Here is a 22,653-nt window from a genome sequence, read left to right as displayed (position 1 = left end):
GATAGATAGATAGATAGATAGATAGATAGATAGATAGATAGATATTAGTTTTAAGATTAAAAATAAACAGAAGATATGTCTTACAACGAAACACTTAAGTTTTTGTTAATCAAATGTTACGGGATAAAGAGAGGAAAAGAAAATCACTCTTGTTGAAACTGCGCCGTCTAGTGGCCTGTCGTTGTAGTAAGTTGTCGACGTGAAGAGTGTTGTAGAGTTTGGTTTTTATTCTATATATTAAATCGCCCTGATATAATTTCTCGTCACTGACTTATCATTATAAAACATATAATTGCGTATTTATTACTGTGAAACGCAACACTGCCTGTGTTGTCAGTATATGTGTTCAGTGGTTGTGTGGTCTGTGGCCGTGTTCACAAACTGGCCGCATTGCTTTCAGTATTTAATGCTGTTTATCTGGGCTCGTAAATATTTGAAACCACATGCCATGGGATCACAGGCTTGTGTGCTGGAAACAGGTCGACCTGAGCTGTGAAAGCTTCTCCTCGCTCTAGGGGAAGTGCGTGGGTCTCACTCTCTCTATGTGTGTGTGTGTGTGTGTGTGTGAGATAGGACGGGCCTCTTTGTGACTCAGTCTCCGCCCTGTTGCACAGCGGAGGCGCAGCTAATTCAGGGAGTTTGGGAGAAGAGCTGGATGGAGGACTGTTTTTTCCTCTCGTGTTATTTACCGAAAGGTTTACAGCCATCATGAAGAATGTTAAACTTCTTTATTCACTCCGCGCGATTTGGATTGCGTTACGCACGACACCGTAGCGCCGCTTTAACTGGAATATGGATTCTATAAGACGAAAAAGTTGAAACTTTTCCCTTCCACGGATCGCTCATAATGGAGCGGAGACGCTCGTGGCCCGCGCTCTGCCTCGCGCTCTCCCTCATGCACCTCTCAATCGCGTCTGGTGAGCTCCGTTATTCGGTACCGGAGGAACAGAAGCCGGGGTCTGTGGTTGGGAATATAGCGAGAGATTTGGGTCTCAGCACCACGAGGATTACTGAAAGAAACCTACAGGTCATGTCGGAATCTAACGCGCAATTTTTCGAGGTAAATCCTAACGGTGTCTTAGTTATTAGAGAGACGATAGATAGGGAGCGCATGTGCGCGTTAAGTTCGACTTGCTCTTTGCACCTTCAAATAATTCTTCAGAACCCTATAGAAATCCACAGAGTTCTTGTTCAGATTGACGATGTAAACGACAACGCGCCGCAGTTTCCAAACGTGAATTCATCACTCGAGATTTCTGAGGCGACCGCTCCGGGAACGCGATTCCGTTTGGAAAGCGCACGCGATCCCGATGTGGGCATCAACTCCCTGCGCACGTACAGCCTCTCTTCGAGCGACTATTTTGTTTTAAACGTGGAGACTAAAAGCGACGGCACTAAAATTCCAGAGCTCGTCCTGGAAAAGACTTTGGATCGTGAGACACAGGCCGCGTTTCGCCTCTCGCTCACGGCCGTGGACGGAGGACAACCGGAGAAATCCGGAACCACACTCCTGCTTATTAGGGTGCTGGACGTCAATGACAACGCGCCCGTGTTTGACGAGCCGGTGAAAAGGGTTAGTCTCTTGGAGAACTCTCTTCCAGGTACACTTGTGACAAAACTGAATGCCACTGATGTAGACTCTGGGATAAATGGGAAAATTTCCTACTTATTCAGTAAATACACACCAGAGAGAATCCTTAAAATGTTCAGCGTTGATTCTACATCAGGGGAAATCCGTGTTGTGGGGGATGTGGATTATGAGGAAGCAAATGTGTATGACATCACGGTTCAAGCCCGGGACGGAGGCTCTCCCGCCATGGAGGGATCATGCAACATCAAAGTGGAAATAATCGATGTGAATGATAACACTCCGGAGGTGACACTGACCTCCCTGACCAGCCCCATCCGGGAGGATGCAGAAACCGGCACTGTCATTGCCTTGATCAGTGCAAAAGACTTAGATTCTGGGGACAACGGGAAAGTGACACTTAGAGTATCTCATGGACTTCCGTTTAAATTAAAGTCAGCTTTTGGTGAACACTACACGCTTGTGACCGACGGACGTCTAGACAGAGAGGCCATTGATGAGTACACTGTTGTTGTCACGGCGACCGACTCCGGCTCGCCTCCTCTATCCTCCCAGAAGATGTTTGCGGTCCGTCTTTCAGATGTGAATGATAATGCTCCAGTGTTCTCGCAGAACTCCTACTCAGTGGATGTAGCTGAAAATAACGCTCCTGTCACTCCGATAGTAAGCGTTTCGGCTTCAGATCCAGATGTGGGCGACAACGCCCGACTGTCTTACTCCATCCTACCGACCAGCATCCACGGCGGCCCCGTCTCTTCATACGTCTACATAAACCCAGAGAATGGGAACATCTTCACCATGCGCTCTCTGGACTACGAGCAGATGAACGCGTTTAAGATCGAGGTTCAGGTGCGTGATGCCGGATCCCCTCCGCAAGCATCTAACGTAACCGTGCACGTTTTCGTGGTCGACCAGAACGACAACCCTCCCGTCGTCCTTTATCCCATCCACTCTGAAGAAGACGGGCTCCAGCTGACCGTCCCGCACGCCGCCCCCGTCGGACACCGCGTGAACAAAATCGTGGCCGTCGACCCCGACAGCGGTCACAACGCATGGCTCTTCTACAGCATCGCTCCCGGGGACGATTCCTCACTGTTTCACATCGAACCGCACACGGGAGAACTGCGCACTACACAGAAACTCATGGACGATGAACAGGGGGGTAAAACTCACCCATCTTACAGCTTCGTGGTGGTTGTGCGAGACAACGGAGAGCCAGCTCTGTCCACTAGCGTTTCGGTCACGGTTACCATAGAGGAGAAAAGCGCAGACAAATCTACAGACTTCCGAATCATCCAACACAAGGGGACTGGAATGACGGACGCCACGTTGTACCTCATAATCTCCCTGGGTTGTGTGACTTTGGTGTCGCTGTTGACTATGGCGGTGCTCTTGGTACGGTGCATCAGGCACAAGGACGGTTCGACATGCTGCTATTCCAGGACGGGTTTACGTTCTCGGCACACTTACCAGCAGAGAGCCCATAAGGACCTCCACCTCCAGCTTAACACTGATGGACCCATTAGATATATGGAGGTGGTGGGAGGGCCTCAAGATCCTCACACACGGACCTACAGGCCCTGCTACTCAACGCTCTCCAGCAGGAGCGACTTTGTGTTTGTCAAGACTCCCATGTTGAGTCATAACAACACACTAAACATGACTTTGACTAGGAAGCACTTAATGAACTCAGCCAATGAGGTGAGGGCATACTCATCCCCACAGCCAATCAAATTCTTCACTGTTGTGTGACTAATGAATTTTCTCTTTATTGCGTCTCTTCTGCTCACCAAGGCTGTATTTGATTTAAAAAAAAAAAAAAAAAGAAAAAAAGAGAAATATTTTTCATTGTGAAATATTACAATTTATAATCACTGTTTTTTATTTGAATGTTTTAAAATGTCATTTATTCCTGAATTTTCAGCATCATTACTCCAGTCTTCAGTGTCACATGATCCTTCAGAAATCATTCTAATATGATTTGATGCTCAAGAAACATTTCTGATCTTAATCAGTGTTGAAAGCAGTTGTGTTGCTTCATATTTTTGCGGAAATGGTTATAGATTATTTTTTCCCCTCAATTATTTGGTAAATAGAACATTCAAAAAGAAAAGCATTTATTTTATAGAAATCAAACATGTTTCTTGAGCATCAAATCATCATATTAGAATGATTTCTGAAGGATCATGTGACACTGAAGACTGGAGTAATGATGCTGAAAATTCAGCTTTGATCACAGGAATAAATTACATTTGACAATATATTCACATAGAAAACTTTTCTTTTAAACTGTAAAAATATGTCACAATATTACTATTTTTACTGCATTTTTTTGCAAATAAATGCAGCCTTGGTTCGCAGAAGAGACTTATTTCAATTTATTTTTATTTTTTATTTTTTTTTATCATAATGATTCCAGCTTTTGACAGGTAGTGTGGGAAAGAATTTGGGGTAATGTTTCAACCTCAGGGCTGATTATTACTCACGTTGAAGCCTCTTTTGTGTTTTCTCTAGTTTCTCAATGTGTTAGGAGCATATGATGCAGCTGGGTAATGTGTTAAATATGCTTCAAGTGTACGTCATAGTGCAGTTTTTATGTCTTGGCAACTGGCTTCCAAAAACTGCAATAGACTGGCAGGGTGTGAGTCCTGTGACTCAACAGGAAGAGGGAGGAAGAACAGAGAAAAGATGACAAGTGGGAACACAAGGGAAAAGAGTGTGGATAAATTAGAACAAAAAGAAAAGCCTTTAGCAAAAGTCTGGATGGTGTCAGACAAGAAGGGAGGAGAAAATTAAGACACAGTAAGGAAAGAGGCTTAGAGAGTATTGGAATAACATGAACTTTGGGATTTTAGAGTTGGAAACATGGTTGTCAAAAAAAAAAAAAAAAAACAGATTTAGATTAGTGATAAAATCCAATGTAAAATCTGAGTCCTGAGGCAAAAACATTTGAGAACTAGACATTTACATTGGACATCAAGTGTGTACCAAAACTGTTTATCGTACAAAAGTGAACAAAAATGTCTTCTGGTTCCCAACTGATGTGTCAGGGACAGCAGGGAAAATCCATGCTAAATGCAAGTAATAAATGAAGCTCATCTCGTATAACCAAACTATACATGGTTATATGAGATTAGTTGCATTTTATGACGTTGTATTTTTCCCTGCTGTCCGTGAGCAATCATCTGAGAACCACTGGTTGAGGTGGAAGACATGAAGCAAACAGATATAGAGCAGACATCAAGAATATACAGAACAGAAACTCTACAGCGAGGTTGAAAGAGACAGATGGACAGGAAGAGGAACAGACCGACAGATAGAAGTGAGCGTTTGGATGGGGGAAGGAAAAGGCGGGAATATGGTGAATGAAGAGAGAGAAAGAGGAAGTAGGTTCTGGAAGAAAGAGGTGGAGGAATAACAGGATTCCAGAGGCCATTCATTGACCCCTGACTTCCTGTTGTGCTGAACTCATTTTATTGATTCCATACGTCTGAGTCATGTGACCTACTGTGTGTGTGTGTGTGTGTGTGTGTGTGTGTGTGTGTGTGTGTGTGTGTGTGTGTGTGTGTGTGTGTGTGTGTGTGTGTGTGTGTGAGCGTGTCACATCTGGGTTATCCCATAGGCAACTGTGATTTACAATTCTCATTTCCATGAACTCTTGAGTAGGAATTGTCAGTTTATATCTAACAGTTTCTCCTTGTGTCTAAGGCACGTGAAGTAGTTATTTGTAGAGATTTGGGCAAGTGTGATATGAGTTTGCTGAGTTCCTCTATAATCTCCTGTGTTTATGTCTATTGAGGGATGAGCCTGAGAAATGGAGATTTTCCTCTTTTTCTTTCTCCCATTCTGGACATAATGTCCCATCTCTAAGTCTCTTGAGAGTCGTTCTGTCTCTCGGGTCGCTGGGCTGCCATCTGGCTCCGCTATCATGACACGTGCTGTGTGTGTGTGTGTGTGTGTGTGTGTGTGTGTGTGTGAGAGAGAGAGAGAGAGATAGAGAGAGAGGGAGAGGTGGGCATGTGAGTTTCAATAGAAATGGAAGAATCCCTAATGGACCTGTGTGTGTGTGTGTGTGTGTGTGTGTGTGTGTGTGTGTGTGTGTGTGTGTGTGTGTGTGTGTGTGTGTGTGTGTGTGTGTGTGTGTGTGTGTGTGTGTGTGTGTGTGTGTGTGTCTGTGTGTGTGGTCCTGTTTATTACTATTCTTCTTGTTTCACACCTTTTCTATTTCACCCCATCAATAAAACCTTTTTGACTTTCATTTTCCTTTTCTCATCTTCCTCCATCTTGATCATATTGTGCTTTAAAAATGTTTCGTGATCAAATTTCTTGCATTTTCATGACAAATAAGCAGTTTACTCAACATTCTCATTACTGTAAAGCAAACCAAAATATTCATTAAACTCAAAAGGAGTTTCTTTATTTACAATAAAGAAAACTTTTGAGGAAATGTGCTTAACTGTGAAAATGAACTCAGATGTTCCTAAAATTACACTTCATCTGTTTGAACGCTAATATTTCTGTAAAAACACCAGTTTAATAAATGCGTGGCAGGTTTATGAGGCATCATTCTACCTCTGACCAACATACTTCATGCGGTCTGGAGATTTGTTAGTTTCTGCACTCATGTTATGACAGGAAAACATATTTCATGACTTTCTGTCAGATTTGTCCATGTTTTCAGATTAACCCTTTTCACTGACCTCTCTGATCGTGTTGCCATTGCTTTTCTCTAAAGCACTTGTAGTGTCCTACTTTTATTCTTTTTTAGCTTTGATCATCCTGATCGGTATAATCAGACAGTGTTTCAATCAAACTGAAGTCATCTGTGCTAATCTCTCAACCGCGATGCTGGGTGGTTGCTAGGTGGTTGCTAGGTAGTCGCTTTCCCAGTCAGAAGAGTCAATAATTAACTATTGTCAAGGTTTAGTCATATGCATCTGCCCTTCTGTTTTGAGTGATAATGTGTGTACAGTTTATACAGAGAGTGGCATGTTTCTCCTGCTGAGTGTTTATAAGATATACAAAGAAAACTAGATCTTTACGGAATCAGGTACCTTCCTGTTCAGTGTTTAAAATACGGTGGGGGACGCTTCTCTATTGTGTGGTCAGGATGAATGTCACATAGATGTTTTCCATGTGGTCTATGAGGAAGGATGTCTTGGATAAATCTAGGTTGTTCATTCACAGGATCTTTCAGGTTTGATATACTGATCCAGATGTGGTTCGTGTGTGTGTGTGTGTGTGTGTGTGTGTGTGTGTGCACCAGATGTAAAGCTACAGATTATGGCCAGATATTTGTGAATTATATTTATAATAAGAATAAGCAATTTTTCTAGGTGGGCTAAAATAGTTCAGTATCTATAAGTTGAACGTGTGCATACAGTCCAATGTCTTTGGCTCAGTCAGAATTTAATTATTTTAATGTTTTTTGGTTTGTTTTTCACGCTAATAGGCTAATATAGCATGACTGATTTGATACACACATTTTGCAATAGTGTCTGTAGTGTTGTTTGAGTGTGTGTATGTTTGTACATAGGTGTGTTTCATCCTGCTTTACCATGTGAGCAGAGCATTAGTTTGTTTACAAATGTCACACAGTCCTTTAGGCGTATTTGGTGTATGTGTGTGTGTGTGTGTGTGTGTGTGTGTGTGTGTGTGTGTGTGTGTGTGTGTGTGTGTGTGTGTGTGTGTGTGTGTGTGTGTGTGTTGGGACCATGACATCTATTGTGTGTTATTTGTATAAATATTCAGTATGTAAATACCATTATTTGAGAGGACACTATACCAACCTTCAACTTTGACTTTGAGTCTTCTCGTCGCAATTATAAACACTGTATCTTCAATTCAAAATGGAATACGGTGAGGTCAGATGGCAACAATGTAACACTACTGTTTGATGTTTATTGTCGATACTGTTTCACTGATGTACAGTATACTCATGATGAGAAAGACAGGCGCCTCATTACGGAAGATTCGTCTGACATTCCTGCAGGCGGATGTAACCTTCACGCTCGCTCGCTCCACACTCGTTCTGCCCTCGCTGAAAGAGCGTTTTGTACACATGAGGATATGCAGGAGTCATTACTGTCTGAAAGGCTCTGACCCTGAATATGAATAATCATTGTTCTGATTAATCTGATGTGCTCGGGTTCATATGTGTACAGAGCGAGGCGAGTCATGGGGTTTTGTTTGAGAGGTTTAGGATTGTGTGTTTATGGGTGTGATTGGCTATACTCCGCAAACAAAACTGTTCACAGAAATGCTCTAAACCGAACAAAACTATCATTTTGGGGACGTTTACAAATGTACAAATTAAATTAAATGATTTTTTTTTTCTAAATATGCTAAATGCATATTTGATTCAGGTCAGGTTTATGCTAGTATAGTTATTAGGTTTACAATTGTGTGTTTTGGCTATACTTCCCAAACAAAATTGTCTCCAAAAGTTGTTCAAATCGGACAAAAAAACTCATTTTGAAAACTGAGTTTTCTAATACAGTTTTGTTTAGTTTAATATAATTATTATAATTCGCTGTGTATAAAAAAACAATGTAAGCCAACACTCAGTCCTCGCCAACACTCAGTTTACAATTGTACAAATTAAATTAAATGCTTTTCCCCCCCTAAATGCTAATGATTCAGGTCAGGTTTATGCTAGTATAGTTATTAGGTTTACAATTGTGTGTTTTGGCTATACTTCCCAAACAAAATTGTCTCAAAGTTGTTAAAATCGGACAAAAAAACTCATTTTGAAAACTGAGTTTTCTTATACAGTTTTGTTTAGTTTAATATAGTTATTATAATTAGCTGTGCATAAAAAAAAAACCAATGTAAGCCAACACCCAGTCCTCGTTTATATAGTTCAGTAAGCATGTGTGTATTCTCTGTGGTGTTTTCTTATTTCATCTGGCGTTTGTGGTTGTTGCTTTTGATGCAAATGTGTCCTGTGATTCTGTGCATTGTTTGTGTTTCTGATATATGGTTGAAAAAAGGGATTGCCCTTTGTTTTGTTTTTTCTTGTTGAAATACGTGGCATCATTGAACTAAATGGGCTGTAAATGCCATTGTATGTTTTGGCCATCATTTGACTTTAGTGTCTCTCTTTGTTTAGCTGTGATCCTCTCTGTCTCCTCTCTTCTCTTTCTGTCTATTTATTAATTTGGTTTTGATCAATTTGGCAGTTTTCATTTCACTGTCCAATAAGAGAACGCAGATGGAAAAAAGAAAAAAAAATGTGGAGAGAAAAAGTGGAGAGGCTTTTATCATTGTGTTTTTGAAGTGTTATATATAAGCATTTTTATTTGGGGGTTTGTGAAATTTTATAGAGATAATGCGCAGTGTGAGTGTTTGCTGTCCTGAGGATGGAATCACAATGGCCTTTCTGTCTTTGACCCAATTAGTCACAGAGCTTGTTTCTCAGTCACTGGAACAATCCTTGACTGTGTGTGTGTGTGTGTGTGTGTGTGTGTGTGTGTGTGTGTGTGTGTGTGTGTGTGTGTGTGTGTGTGTGTGTGTGTGTGTGTGTGTGTGTGTGTGTGTGTGTGTGTGTGTGTGAGTGTGTGTGAGTGTGAGTGTGTGTGCATGTGTGTGTGCGTGTATAACCACAACTTATTTAACACCCATCGATTTCAAATGAAACCTCTATAAGTCGTTTGTCAAAGTTGCTTCTGACATTCATTTAGATTTTATTACATAGTGCCAAAGGAAACATGAGCACGATGAAGTGAAAAGGTCTCTCGCTCTCATGGTTTGGTCACATGCTGTGTCCTCAAGGTCACACACACCGGCATTCACCACATACAGGATACACACTTACATCGTTCCTCTGTCGCCATGGCAACAGCGAGGTCACACAAATACACTCACAAATGTCTTAACTTTTCTTTTTATGTCATTACTCATGTTTTTCCTTTTGTCTGCTTACAGCAAAAACCACCCACCGCTGACTGGCGTTTCACCCAGAACCAGAGGCCCGGGCCCAGCGGGTGAGTAACACACGCACACACACACACACGTTCACTAAGATTTGCATTATGTAAATGCACAAAGTCACCTCTATTCAAAAACATTTGCGTTGAATAAATGGTCAGCACACATTGAGGTGCATTTATATGAGTATATAGAGCAAGAGATGACATACAGAAGTAGATTTGCATATATGAGACATATGCTGCCTTCATGTGCACCTGGGAAACTCCAATGTCGTGATAACAACCTGAGGTACAATTCAGAAACATAACATGGAAGTAGTACGAACAAAAGAAAGAGCCTTTGTTGTGAACAATAAACACGAACTACACCTGAATTCAAAATTATAAAAATATTAATTTCTATCACTTTTTTTTTTTTTATGTGGGAAATGTGAAGCAAATCATGAAAATTGAATGATTAACACCTTTTGCTACAGCCTTTCCCACTGATCTCAATAGATTATATAAATCTGTATTATAGATCAGTGTTTGCACCGTTTCAAACCAACACGGCCCTTCCAACGTCGTAACTCGTGTATCATCTAGAATTCAGAGTTTCCCACTCGTATATTCATGTATTCGTAATCACGATATTCTCCTTGAAAGACACAATAGGCTGGGCACAATTTTTGCATGCACGTACTGTGCACAGTGTACATACTGCATATTGTTTAAATAAGACACTTTAGTAACCCTTACCCTACTCCAAAGAGAAAGAGAGAAACAAAAAGAGACTAGCTGTGGTCTGAATCTTAATGTTCTTCTCTTCTTAACAAAATGGCTGCTGTTATTCTGGCACTTACCCCTCCACCCCCAATGCCTCAATCTGCCAAGAGACAGAGAGAGAGAGAGAGGGGCCAGAAAGAGTAAAAGAGGGGGACAGTGAGGTTTATTGCCATGCTAATGCCTGTTATAGTCAATGCATTGTGCTGAAACTGATTGGAACCATTAAGATGCCAAAGGGCTTTGATGCTTTGACTATATCAGTGGGATTGACAGCGACTCATCCAATCAGGTGCTCTTTAGGGGGAGGGGCCGGTCACAGGCAGCCAATAAGGTCCTGATTCTCTCGTGTGCCAGTTTTCACAACTCATCGGTTTCCATAACAGATGTTACACAACACATTCCATCCTGACAGGACCCAGTTTGAAAGAAGCCATTTGGAAGAAATTAAATCTTTTTGTTTAGTTTAAATTGGCAGTGCTACATATATAGCAGCGGACCCAAAGATATGTGCGTTGTTAGCAGGGTTATTATAGTTAACTAAACCTAAAACCATTAAAAAAACTTTGTCACTTACACTGAGACACATTTGTTGTAGGATTTACTTGAAAAAGCTAGGAAACAATTTTCACTCAGAAATTGCTAATTTCACAAATAGTTACAAATAGTCAAATGGAAAGTAACACATGGATTTGACATTTTAAGACTGGAATAGTATTTTCCAGTAAAACATACTTAAAAAATAAACACATTTTTACACTGTAGTTGCCAAAGCAACACTTCTCATTTTTATTTAGTTTAACCTGATGTATTCAAATAACTAAAAATAACACTGGAATAAAAATTTATAAATTAAAAAAACTATATGGGCACATTTAAATAAATAAAAAAACTACTAAAAATGACAAAAACACAAAATGAATAAAACTTGAACTTTGTTCACCCAAAAATTAAAATGATCCCATAATTTACTCATCCTCAAGCCATCCTAGGTGTATATGACTTTCTTCTTTCAGCCGAACACAATCAGAGTTATATTAAATAATATTCTGGCTCTTCCCAGCTTTGTAATGGCATTAAATAGTGCCAGAGTTTTTGAAGCTCCAAAAAGCACATCCATAAATAATAAAAGTAATCCATACGACTCCAGTGGGTTAATAAAGGCCTTCTGAAGCGAAGCGAAGGGTTTTTGCTGGAAGCCAGTGATTAGAGTTTACATGTGTGCGGGAAGTGTTTTCACAGGATTGTAAATGCAACACAAATGTTTGTGCATTCACATTTGTTCATTTTTAGCTTTCAGAGGGAGGCAGTTGTCATACCCTGGCATTCAGACAAAACGGGAAATAAACAGCTCATGATGATGCTGTTAGTTCTCTTGCTTGATTTGGCAATTTGGCACAAACTTAAACAGCCTAACACCATGTCCTAACCAGACGTCATATGATAAGAATTCCAGCAGCGGGACATTTGTCTGTCTATACGAGACTCGAGCGAGACGCGACAAAATCAATCAAAAATCACAGCCAATCAGAAGAGCGTGTGGGCGGGCTCTCTCTGTAAGCTTGCATTCGCAACGAAATGGATAAAATACAATACCTAAACACTATTTTAACATGATTAAATATACATACTGAGTGACTGAAACAATCTTTTTTTTTTATCACAGAATACATTTGTTGTGTACATGAGTTGACAGTTTGAACACTGTTGTTTCCTTTAATTCATTTTCAAGATCTGAGATGAATTAGCCTATCCATTGTATGTCTATAAATGTCACGAAAAACAAAACTGACTAAACAATACTAACACTTACTATTCTATATCTATTATATAAAAAATTCCTTGCTACGTGTGCTGCGCTGGTCTGGCTGAGACTGGTCATGGCATTTGCATATTGTTGCCCTATTGTTGATTTGACTGCTTCTATTGCTCTCTTTATTTGTAAGTCGCTTTGGATAAAAGCATCTGCTAAATGATTAAATGTAAATGTAAAATGATATTCAAACTCACATTAAATTATTTTTACATTATATAAAGCACTTAATCTGCATCTGAGATTATCATTGTAATACTTTGTATGTTTAATCCGTAATTAATGCCTCAGAATAGAAACTTTGTAAAATAGAATCAACGCGAATTGCCGTATAGGCTACAAAAAAAAAACATGGAAAAGATAAATTTCCTCGCGTGTTGCGTTTGGTTAGGACACGGTGTAGGCTTATAGGGCAGTTTCAGAATTTGCATTGATTTCGTATAGTTGTTAAGTCTGTGCATTACGATTGCACGCAGTATCAATAATGTCTAATAATAATGTCAAAATTGTGATGTGCAGTCAGATGTCCCGGTGTGTATGCTGTGTAAACGAGTGTTCTCATCGATACGCTTGCTGTGCTTTTCGGAGTTTTGACGTGTTTTATAGACTCTATTCCCAGACAGCAATATAGTGTCGGCCCAGATCCGGCCCACATCTGGTACACATGGATTCCACATCTGGGCCGACACAGCGGCGACACTATGTTGGTGTCTGGGTTGTTTCTAAATGTGGTATACATAAAACATCTTTGCGTGCCTCTGATAGCTTATAAAGTTTTAAAATATAGTTTTCTTACAAAAACCCATTGCTTCACTTCAGAAGTGCCTTTGGAGACGTATGGATTACTCTTATGATTGATGGATGCGCCTAATGAAGCTTCAAAAACTCTGGCACTATTCACTCACAATTAAAAACTGGGATAAGATTGATTATTTAATAGAACTCAGATTGTGTTTGACTGACAGAGGAAAGTCATATGCATCTAGGATGACTTAAGGGGGAGTAAATAATGGGATAATTTTCATTTTTGGGTGAACAATTCATTTCAGTTTGGTTGTCCTACACCTCATTTCCCACCAAAACCTCATAGTTAATTTGGATGTTTTTTTCCAGTTCCTTCAAGCCCCAGTCCACACATGTAAGATGGACGCCGTCGAGCAGGCTGAGGTATTGAAGTGTAGCTAGTTTCCCTGCTCGCTCCTGTAGGTTTCTCCCTGGATCATCTGAGTCTCTCGGTGCTGTGTTAGTGTCCAGTAGTGACGCTGGGGCCCTCAGGGGCCGTTCTGCTCATAGAATAGCATGCAGTGTGTAGAGTTGTGCCTTGTGCATTAGTGTGTGATTAGCTTTGTTGCAGTGCATCGGCATCCCATGGTTTTGGAGCTGTGAGCTGTCACAGAACATACGTAACATCCTTTGTTTTATGTTTTACAAAGGGGTTTTATGAATGAATAGTTGTAGACAATGACATCTTAGACCATCTTTTTGACAATCTGGTCAACAGGAAGTGATTATCCAACCACAGGATGTGATAATGCTGACCACAGGAAGTGTGATTTCCTGCAAGTGTGATGAGACGCTGATTTGGGAGAAATGAGGCATCTTATCTTCACGCTGGTGAACAGGAATAGCTGTGTGTCGATCTGAAGTGTTGTGGCAGGATCTGTGAGTTATATGCGAGTCTGTAAGCAGCGATGGTTAAAGATCTGAGCTGGTGTCCTAAAGGTCACAGGTTTGATCTCAGACTGTGACCCTCAAACTCTCAGTTCTGGTGCTTCTTATGAAATGAATTCAGATCAGCTCTGGTTCTCATTAGGGTTGTTCAGTCTAAAACAACATCACCCTGTTTTCCCCCTCTTCTTGGCACTGTGAGTTTATCCCTTTTGAAATGCTTGGCAAAAACAAGCAAAAAAAGTCTTTCCCTTCTCAAGTCTCTTTCAGCTTTTCATTCTTTCACCCATTCCTTCTGTCACTTTTTCCTTCATATGCTTAAATTCCATTTTTTTTTGTTCTTGAATGGTTTAGATTTATTTTCTTTCTTTCTTTCTTTCTTTCTTTCTTTCTTTCTTTCTTTCTTTCTTTCTTTCTTTCTTTCTTTCTTTCTTTCTTTCTGTCTTTCTTTCTTTCTTTCTTTCTTTCTTTCTTTCTTTCTTTCTTTTTTTTCTTTCTTTCTGTGTGTCTTTCTCTCTCTCTTCTTCGGGTCTGTTTTCGTCGCGTCGTGTGGCCGCTCGTGTCTTGTGTGCAGATGTTGTGATGGCGTTGTGGTTAGTTGTCTGGTGTGTGTGTGTGTGTGTGTGCTGTTAGACTGTTTTACAGCTGCTGGCCTCATGTGAGACAGGAAGAGAGACCCCGACTTCCTTTTAAACCCTTTCAGAGACAGATGGCCTTTAGCATTAGCATCTTATTCATTCTTTCACCCATTCCTTCTGTCACTTTTTCCTTCATATGCTTCATATGCATCTTCTCTTTGTGCTGAAGATGCTTGTTAGTTATTCAAACTTATTTGTAGCATGTCCATACAGACCGTGAGATAGTGTGATTATCTGAACGCACATTGGACAAATGATCATTTGATCAAATTCTATGCATCATTTTATAAATGAGGCCTGAGAACAGTAAACGGTACATACGTATATTAGTTGTGTTTTTTATTGTTTGCACATTTTTCATAATTTTATAAAAAGCGTTATGGTAATTCTCCAAGGTGAGCTGCCATTATAAAATTATTCAATTGTGATTTCTCATCAGTTAATGTTGCTGATGTATAATTCCTCGCTCTACCCACACATGAAGCTTCTTGATTTTTTGATACATTATTATTCAAAAGTTTGGAGTCAGTAAGAATTTTTTTTTCTTTTGGAAAGAAATTAATACTTTTATTCAGCAAGGATGCATTAAATTGATCAAAAGTGACAGTAAAGACATTTATAATGTTGAAAAAGATAAAAAAAAAAAAAAAAATCTGTTCTTTTGAACTTTCTATTTATCAAAGAATCCTGAAAAATAAATTAATTAGTTTGCACAAAAAATATTAAGCAGCAGAACAGTTTTCAACTTTGGTAATAATCAGAAATGTTTATTGAGCAGCAAATCATCATATTAGAATGATTTCTGAAGGATCATGTGACACTGAAGACTGGAGTAATGATGCTGAAAATTCAGCAGGAATAAATTACATTTTACTATATATTCACATAGAAAACAGCTATTTTAAATTGTAATAATATTTCAATCAAATTGTATTTTAAATCAAATAAATGCAGCATTGGTGAACATAAAAGACTTCTTTCACAAACATGAAAAATCCTGACTCCGCACTTTTAAACGGTCGTGTGTTTCCTGATGTTTGGGAACAGGATGAGGAATCTCCATTATTCCTCTCACACGCAGAGAAAAGAGAACATCCGGACTGTTTTATGAGGAACAGCCATTTATCCTTTGTTCATGTAGTCGTTACTAATTAAGGAAAGTATTTGAAAGTCTTCATTTTAATGTTTAATTAACACATAATGTATTGTTTGCGGAGCTTTACTCTTCAAAATAAAACTTGCGTTAGAGGATAATTAAAGGCGATAAATTGAAAGTTACCGACAGTAAAGAAGGTTTGTGTGTGTAATGAGGTGATTTCAGTGCGATCAGGGCTTTTGTTCACCGTGGATGCAAACTGAACAAGCCTTTGAAGACAAAGTCGCCACACATGGAAATGTTCAGTGGTTGTGTGTGTGTGTGTGTGTGTGTGTGTGTGTGTGTGTACGTACGTGTGCTGTAGCCGGTCGTTTTCGTTTTCCACTAGAGTTCCAACATAGTGTAGTTAAAAGTAACATGGAGGATTGAGCGTGTGTGTTAAAATGAGGGCACAAAGCGCCTCACACACACCCACACACACACACACGCTGCAGCTGTTGCTGATAGCAGCACTACAGAACGGCCTCTGTTTTGCTGACTCTTCTTCCTCTTCCTCTTCCTCTCTGCAGGGCTGCTGCCACTCCTGAGGTTGCCATGGGAACAGGACCCTGGCCCAACCCCCCCACTGAGGCCGAGCAGCTCCAGGCGCTGATGGCCGCGGCTAATGGTGAGAATATCTATATCTATATATTTGCGAGCATCCCTGTGTGTTGGACTGTGCATTTGTAATGTTGAGAAACATGCATTCTGAGAGTGTTGACTTCATTGCTGGTGGTCATTTACATTATAATCAGATCAAGTTTGTGTCTGATGGGTAATCATGTTGAACGAACTCGCACTGAGTCAATTCAGCGGGCCGTATCTATATAAACCACATCACAGCAGCACGACGTCATCCTCTCATCTTTCCCTTTCTTTCACTGCTGCTGGGACTGAATGGGAATACATGGAGAGTGACTCATCACACATTTACTTAGTTGCTGTGGTATTTCCACATCATTTAGATGACAGCTGCTGTTACATAAAGATAATTAATAACTCTACAGACTCTAATGCTCACCAAGGCTGCGTTTATTTGATAAAAAAATACAGTAAAATTTGTAACATTGTGTTAAAATAAAACAAGTTAAAATAGATGTTTTCTATGTGAATATATTTATTCCTTCTTAGTATAGTCTTCAGTGTCACATGACCCTTCAGAACTCATTCTAATATGATGATTTCCTGCATAAGATAAATGATTTATGATAAATGAAATTATAAACATTTAAAAAAATGTAATGTTGCTTTTGATCAATTTAATGAGTCCTTGCTGAATAAAAGTATTAATTAAAAAACGTACTGATTTTTAAACCTTTGAACTCATCAGTTAATGAGAATACATAAGTAAAGCACATTAGAACACATTATCGTTCAGTCCAGATTCTAAAGACATTCACACGGACACATGAGATGCGAGTGGAATCATTGTATATTTGTCCTGCAAAGACTCAGAGAAAGACATTATCGAGTTATTCGTTTCCCGTCAGACAGTGTGTCAATGTTTCCACTGTTCTGTCCAGTGTTGTTCTGTTCTGTGATCAGCCGATCGGCAGGTTTCCATTAACACTCAGTGTGTTTGCTTTTGTCATTGTTCGTTTTCTAGGTTAAAGTCTTGTAGAATAAGCTTTGTTGGATTTAAAAAGGGTTTCTGTTTAATTTCAGTTTCTGGTGTTTCCTCATGTTTTTAATGCAAAGTGAATGCACTGACACTACTGGATGAGAACTAAACTTGAACTGTCGATTCAGCTATAAAGCATCTTATCCTCTCTTTGTGCTGAAGATGCTTGCTTGTAATTCAAACTTATTTGTATAATGTCCATACAGACCGTGAGATAGTGTGATTATCTGAACACACATTGGAGAAATGATCATAAGATCAGATGTAGGACTGTTTCTATGCAACGTTTTATAAAAGTTTTTTTTTTTAATGATTCGATTGTGATTTCTCTTCAGTTAATGTTGCTGATGTAGATCAGAGGCATTCAGCAGATTTCCATCAACACTCAGTTTGCAACTTTGCATTTGTTATTGTTTTCTAGGTTAAAGTCTTTAGAATAAGCTTTGTTGAGTTTAAAAAGGGTTTCTGTTTCATTTCACTCTCTGGCCTTCTAATTTGTTTTTTAATGCACTTTGCATTTTAATGCACTGACACTACTGGATGAACCAAACTTGAACTGAATGATGATATCTGATTCAGCTATAAAGCAGCTCTACAGAATTCATTTCTCTGCAACATCAACACCGTTACTGAACTGAATTGTGTCAACACTGAACTGACTTGACTCTATTATCTTCTGTAGAGCTGCTTTAAAGTTTTCTTCATAACGAATGAACTTTGCAGCATTGACACTGTCATTGAACCAGTATTGTAATACAGAAATCCTCTGAAAATGACCTAACAGAAACTTGTCTTTGGTCCGCAGAGGTGAGCGAGGCGACCAACACTCTGGCCCCGGGCACCATGGGTCTGACCACCCGCTACAGCCCTCAGTTCACCCTGCAGCACGTGCCCGATTACAGGCAGAACGTCTACATCCCCGGCAGCACTGCCACCCTGACCTCCAACCAACAGCAAGTCCAGCAGCAGGCCCTGCCTCCAGCACAGGTCCCCGTCCCACAACCAGAGCCGCCCAAGGCCGCCCAGACGCCCGCCAGCAAGAAGAAGTCCACCAAGAAGGAGAAGAAGTAGAGGGCTGATGCACGGTAGACACAAGTTTAGCTGGACGACACCATCCTGTGCTGGAAATCTCTAACTATTTAGGTTAAAAAAAAAACATTGTCAATGTAAAAAACCCACTTCTCAGATTTCACACATGCATTATTTTCCTGCTCAAGTACTGTAACATCATTTGCGTATAATTCTGATCCCTTCGTTTTTCATTTTTTCATGCTCACGTTTGCCAAGTTTATGCAACCTTTAAGCGACACTATATTCCTGCGTATATCTAGCCAATAATGTATTTACCACAGTAATACTTTACCGTGATCATGTTAAACTGTCTGGACAGAAAGAGGAAATGTATTATTATAACAATCAAACACGGTGTCCATTGCCGCATTTCATGACGTGCCCAGTAGGATGATGCCGTGCTTGTAAACTGCATCATGATTTTTATTACTTTTGTTATTGTTTACTAAAATACCACTATGGACTTATTTTTTTTTATTGATAATTTTCGCCGTGTTCATGTAGATCAAGTCAGGTGACTATAGCTGCATGCTGGGTTTTTTGCGCCATAGATAATCTCCACGTCACCTGACGTCTACACACACTCGTCCACAACCTTCTCACGGAGGCGGCGAGCAGTTACACCGTCCGCTTTTGTTGTATTTTCATATAATCGAAGAACGGATTCCCCTGTGTATCACTGAGCCAGAGTTTTAACTGAATGTTTTCCGAGCCGTAATGGGAGCGTTGTGAAACCAGTGACCTGTAAGTCCATGAACACACGCAGTGGCATATTGTCCTTAGTATTCAGTATTTCCAGGTTATCCTGAAGTGTTGAAGCTGTTTATCAGTGCTGGTTAGTAATGAGACTCACTATGAGTTTCTGCTGTTTTGATGGTGAAGAAACCTCCTCATATTGTGACACATGACAGCATTTCCCTGATGCATTTTTCTTTTTGTTTATTTGCAACAAGCTCAGTGAACAATTGATTTCAATCTGAATGGATTTCAATTCAATTCTCGTCAAGATGCTGTTTCAGAAGGCAACTTGTGCTCACTGAATGTACAAGCGGCACATGTTAACTCCAGTAAAGAGTCTGTTTGGAAAGCTGGTGTTCTAGAAAACACTTATGATACAAATATTCCGTCCAAATGCTGATTCCGGTTCACAATCCCATTGGCATGACTTTCCTTTGTAAATAGAAATCAGCCCTTAAACACACACACAATATTATTATTTCAGATAATCAGCTCAAGATGAATGACTTACTACTGGAATGTCATTTTATTTTTTAGAAAAAAAAAATCAAAAATTTAAAAATGGAGTAAAAAAAAACAAACAAAAAAACGTCACTCTGTTACCGATGTAGTTCTTTAGTACTATGAAAGCCAACTAACGCACCTGTAAATAAAGAGTTTAACTTTTACTTATGAAAATAAATAGTGACACACTCTTAGTCTAGAAGTTGTGATGTTCTGCATATATTTTTGTGTTAATTTTTCTCTCTTTTCCTGTCACACTTTTCCATGAAAAGACACAAAATGGAGGACGAATAGACCTAAACGCCTCTGTTTATTAATTTGGTGATCTCTGTTGTGCTTACATGTGAGAATGCTTCTTAATGTCTATATGAAGAATCTGAATAGATCTATTATCTGTGTGTGCGTGTGTGTCTGCTGATGCTGTAATCCTGCTGTAATATCGCTGATAAGACGCTTTATTCCCGCCTCCTGTGTGCTACTTGCATTTTATATGCTAATATTTATATTGCTGTTTTATTTTGATTTTTTTCTTCTTTTCCTGAACACTGACATTTCAAATAAAAGGTTCTCAAATTATTTGTTTCATTGTTTTGTTTTTACAATATCACAGCTTTAAGTGTGGATCCACAAAAATCATATTTTATATGTATTTTCTTACATTGTTTTTAAATGCATTGAGAGTCAAGCAGTGTGAATGTATGTATGCATACATTCATATAAACATATGCATACATTCATCATACACAAATATACTGTACACTCAAAAATACATGCATTCATATATACATGTTTACATACCTACAGCTATTGTACCTATGTACTGTACACACATATATAGCCTACAGTACATACCAACATATACATACAAGTTTGTTTATATGCACATACATGCATATATACACACACAGACACAGATATATACGTACACATATATGTATATATGGTATGCGTGCATGAATGTATGTTCATCAACATGAGTTTTCTCACCACCTTTGCAAATGAAATAGTTTCTGATGTTCACAGAATATTATGCAAACTATCTTGCCAAAGCATTAAAAAAAAAGTATGAAAAATGGAGCAACAGCCTCCTGAGGGTTTGATTTGCCCTTAAAGAACCTCTGAACATTACTTCAATGTACAACTCCAGTTCTGTTTCACTGTCCAGTCTTCAATGAGGTGTATTTTCCACACAGCAAACACCTGTCCAGTTAACTAATCATAAAAGGTGATTTGGCTCTGCATTCTCAGCTCTATTTTCAGTCAAACGAAGTTAGATGAAACAATCTTCTCTTTCAGGATCACCGAGACTTTCTGCGGGTTTTCTTTTTCTCTGCTTCCTTTGCCAAAAATGCATCAGTGTTTTAACAGCTGTGTGATTTGACCAGGTTTCAAACAGGTGACCAGAGCTGATGAGGGAGAGGTAGACAGTGGTAGGGGTCAGAGGTCAAAGGCGTTTCACGAGAGTCGGCCTGATTAGGGTCATGATGAGATTTCAGCCTGAGACAATTAACAGACGGCAATAAAAATCCAGCAGAGACCAAAAGAAAAGTGTTTCATTTTCTCTTCCTCCGTCATGAAAAATCACACTGTTGATGACCACAAAAACAAAACACAAGGAAGCCCATCTGTTCGCCCAACACACACACACACTCTTACAAAATAAGTCTTTTCCACTTCAGCTGGCGTTACCATGGAAACGCTTTCCTTTTCCAAGAGTCTCGAATGGAAGGAGTGATTAGAATCCAAAACGGGGGACAGACGAACAAAACACAAACAGACACGTGGAACAGGGAAGATGTGGAGGAAGGACTGGAACATACACGGATCAGGAAAAAAGGACACTTGAAGCTTCTTCTGAGGGGTTATTGGAAATGCAAATCAGAGAAAATCCTCTTTTAACAGTTTTGATGAACAAAAGAGGCTATAATCTACACTTTATTACTTTTCAATTCAGTTCAAATGTGTTTAACTGGCATGACGGCCTCTTATGAGCCTTCAAATTAAACAGCCTGGTTTTGTTACTCTAAAGTCCACATGTATTAAAATACACTTGTTAAACATGATCGAGTGCAAGTATAAGCTATCATTGATAGGTACATTTACTAAAACTGGAAAAAGTTACAAAAAGTCAAAAAGAAAACATTGCTCATAAAACAAAACAGATCTAAAACATCTATTAATATTAAATACAAAATGATGTACACATCCTCATAATTCCACTTTGACCACACACACAACACACAAAGTAAAATGATTCAAGTGCAGGGGATTGTATGAGTGGATTGTACGAGTGGATTGTACAATGCAAGTGGATATCAGTTTCTCCAAAGGTTTGGTGCGGGTGTGACGCATTTCTCCAGGAAAAAACCCGGAATAGATTTAGCATTGTGTCTGTGGTGAACACAAGCTCAAGACACTGTAATGATTTGTTCTACAACATAAAATCTATCATTACCCCACTCATGATTTTTACACTGTTGCCTTGTTTGTTAGTTTTTGGCCATGATTGGGCTAGTTTTGATTAGCAATTGGGCTGGTTTTGTTATGCAGATGTTCCTATTTAAATTTTTTTAATTTTTTTTATTGTGAGTAAAATAATGTCTGTGGTAAACATAATTTGATGATATTTGAACGTTTTGCTCTAAAACGTAAACTGCACACACTCACACCCTAAACATTCTCATCTAGATACTTATTAGAAACATACTTTTTCAGAAATAAACATTACAGCTTTAAAATTAGCGTTTTTGATATGAGTGTGTGTCTACAACATTAATATGTTGTAGAAGAAAACGTCCAAGTATCAACAACTTATGTTTACCATTTATTAAACTTAATATTAATAATATAAAAAAATAAATTAAATAAAAACATCATCCCTGCAGTGTATGGTCATGCTCAGTCACAAACACAACAATTACAAGTGCTTTAATCTCACAAAAACACTTCAGCTGTTTACTGTATTTCTAAAAGATGAATTGCGAATGAGGCCCTTATATGAATTGTTTGTATAAAAATAAAGAAAGGAACATATTACTTTAATGTTTATATTTTATAAATACATATTTGATGTGAAAATATTACTCTTCAACTGACATTAAAGTGTTATTGCACTTTTTTAAAGTGTTGTATTTAATTTCAATAAATGGTTTTGCATTGTGAATGTTATACTATGTCTATTGAC

The 22,653-nt window shown here is 39.0% G+C and overlaps 1 protein-coding gene across 18 annotated transcripts in view; it reads left to right on the top strand.

Annotated features, from left to right (window-relative positions):
* Positions 1-20,045, top strand: part of LOC309503986 (protocadherin gamma-A11-like) — a gene marked incomplete at its 5' end in the record, with an annotated part of 186,772 nt that extends 166,727 nt beyond the window's left edge. For 17 of the 18 annotated variants that reach the window (XM_082176896.1, XM_082176894.1, XM_082176893.1 and 14 more), the window contains 3 exons: positions 9,515-9,573; positions 16,066-16,163; positions 17,962-20,045. In XM_082176896.1, coding sequence (XP_082033022.1) covers positions 9,515-9,573; positions 16,066-16,163; positions 17,962-18,227 — 423 coding nt within the window. In that variant the 3' untranslated portion in view covers positions 18,228-20,045. Of the gene's footprint in view, positions 1-477; positions 3,290-9,514; positions 9,574-16,065; positions 16,164-17,961 lie in introns of those variants that run through there. The other variant, XM_082176901.1, reaches the window with a different exon arrangement.
* Positions 20,046-22,653: the final 2,608 nt, after the last annotated feature.

The sequence above is a fragment of the Leuciscus leuciscus genome, assembly GCF_965113295.1.
Source record: "Leuciscus leuciscus genome assembly, chromosome: 8".
Taxonomy (NCBI): Eukaryota; Metazoa; Chordata; class Actinopteri; order Cypriniformes; family Leuciscidae; genus Leuciscus; species Leuciscus leuciscus.
Note: the sequence above shows the minus strand (reverse complement) of the source record. Positions and strands in the feature narration are given on the sequence as shown.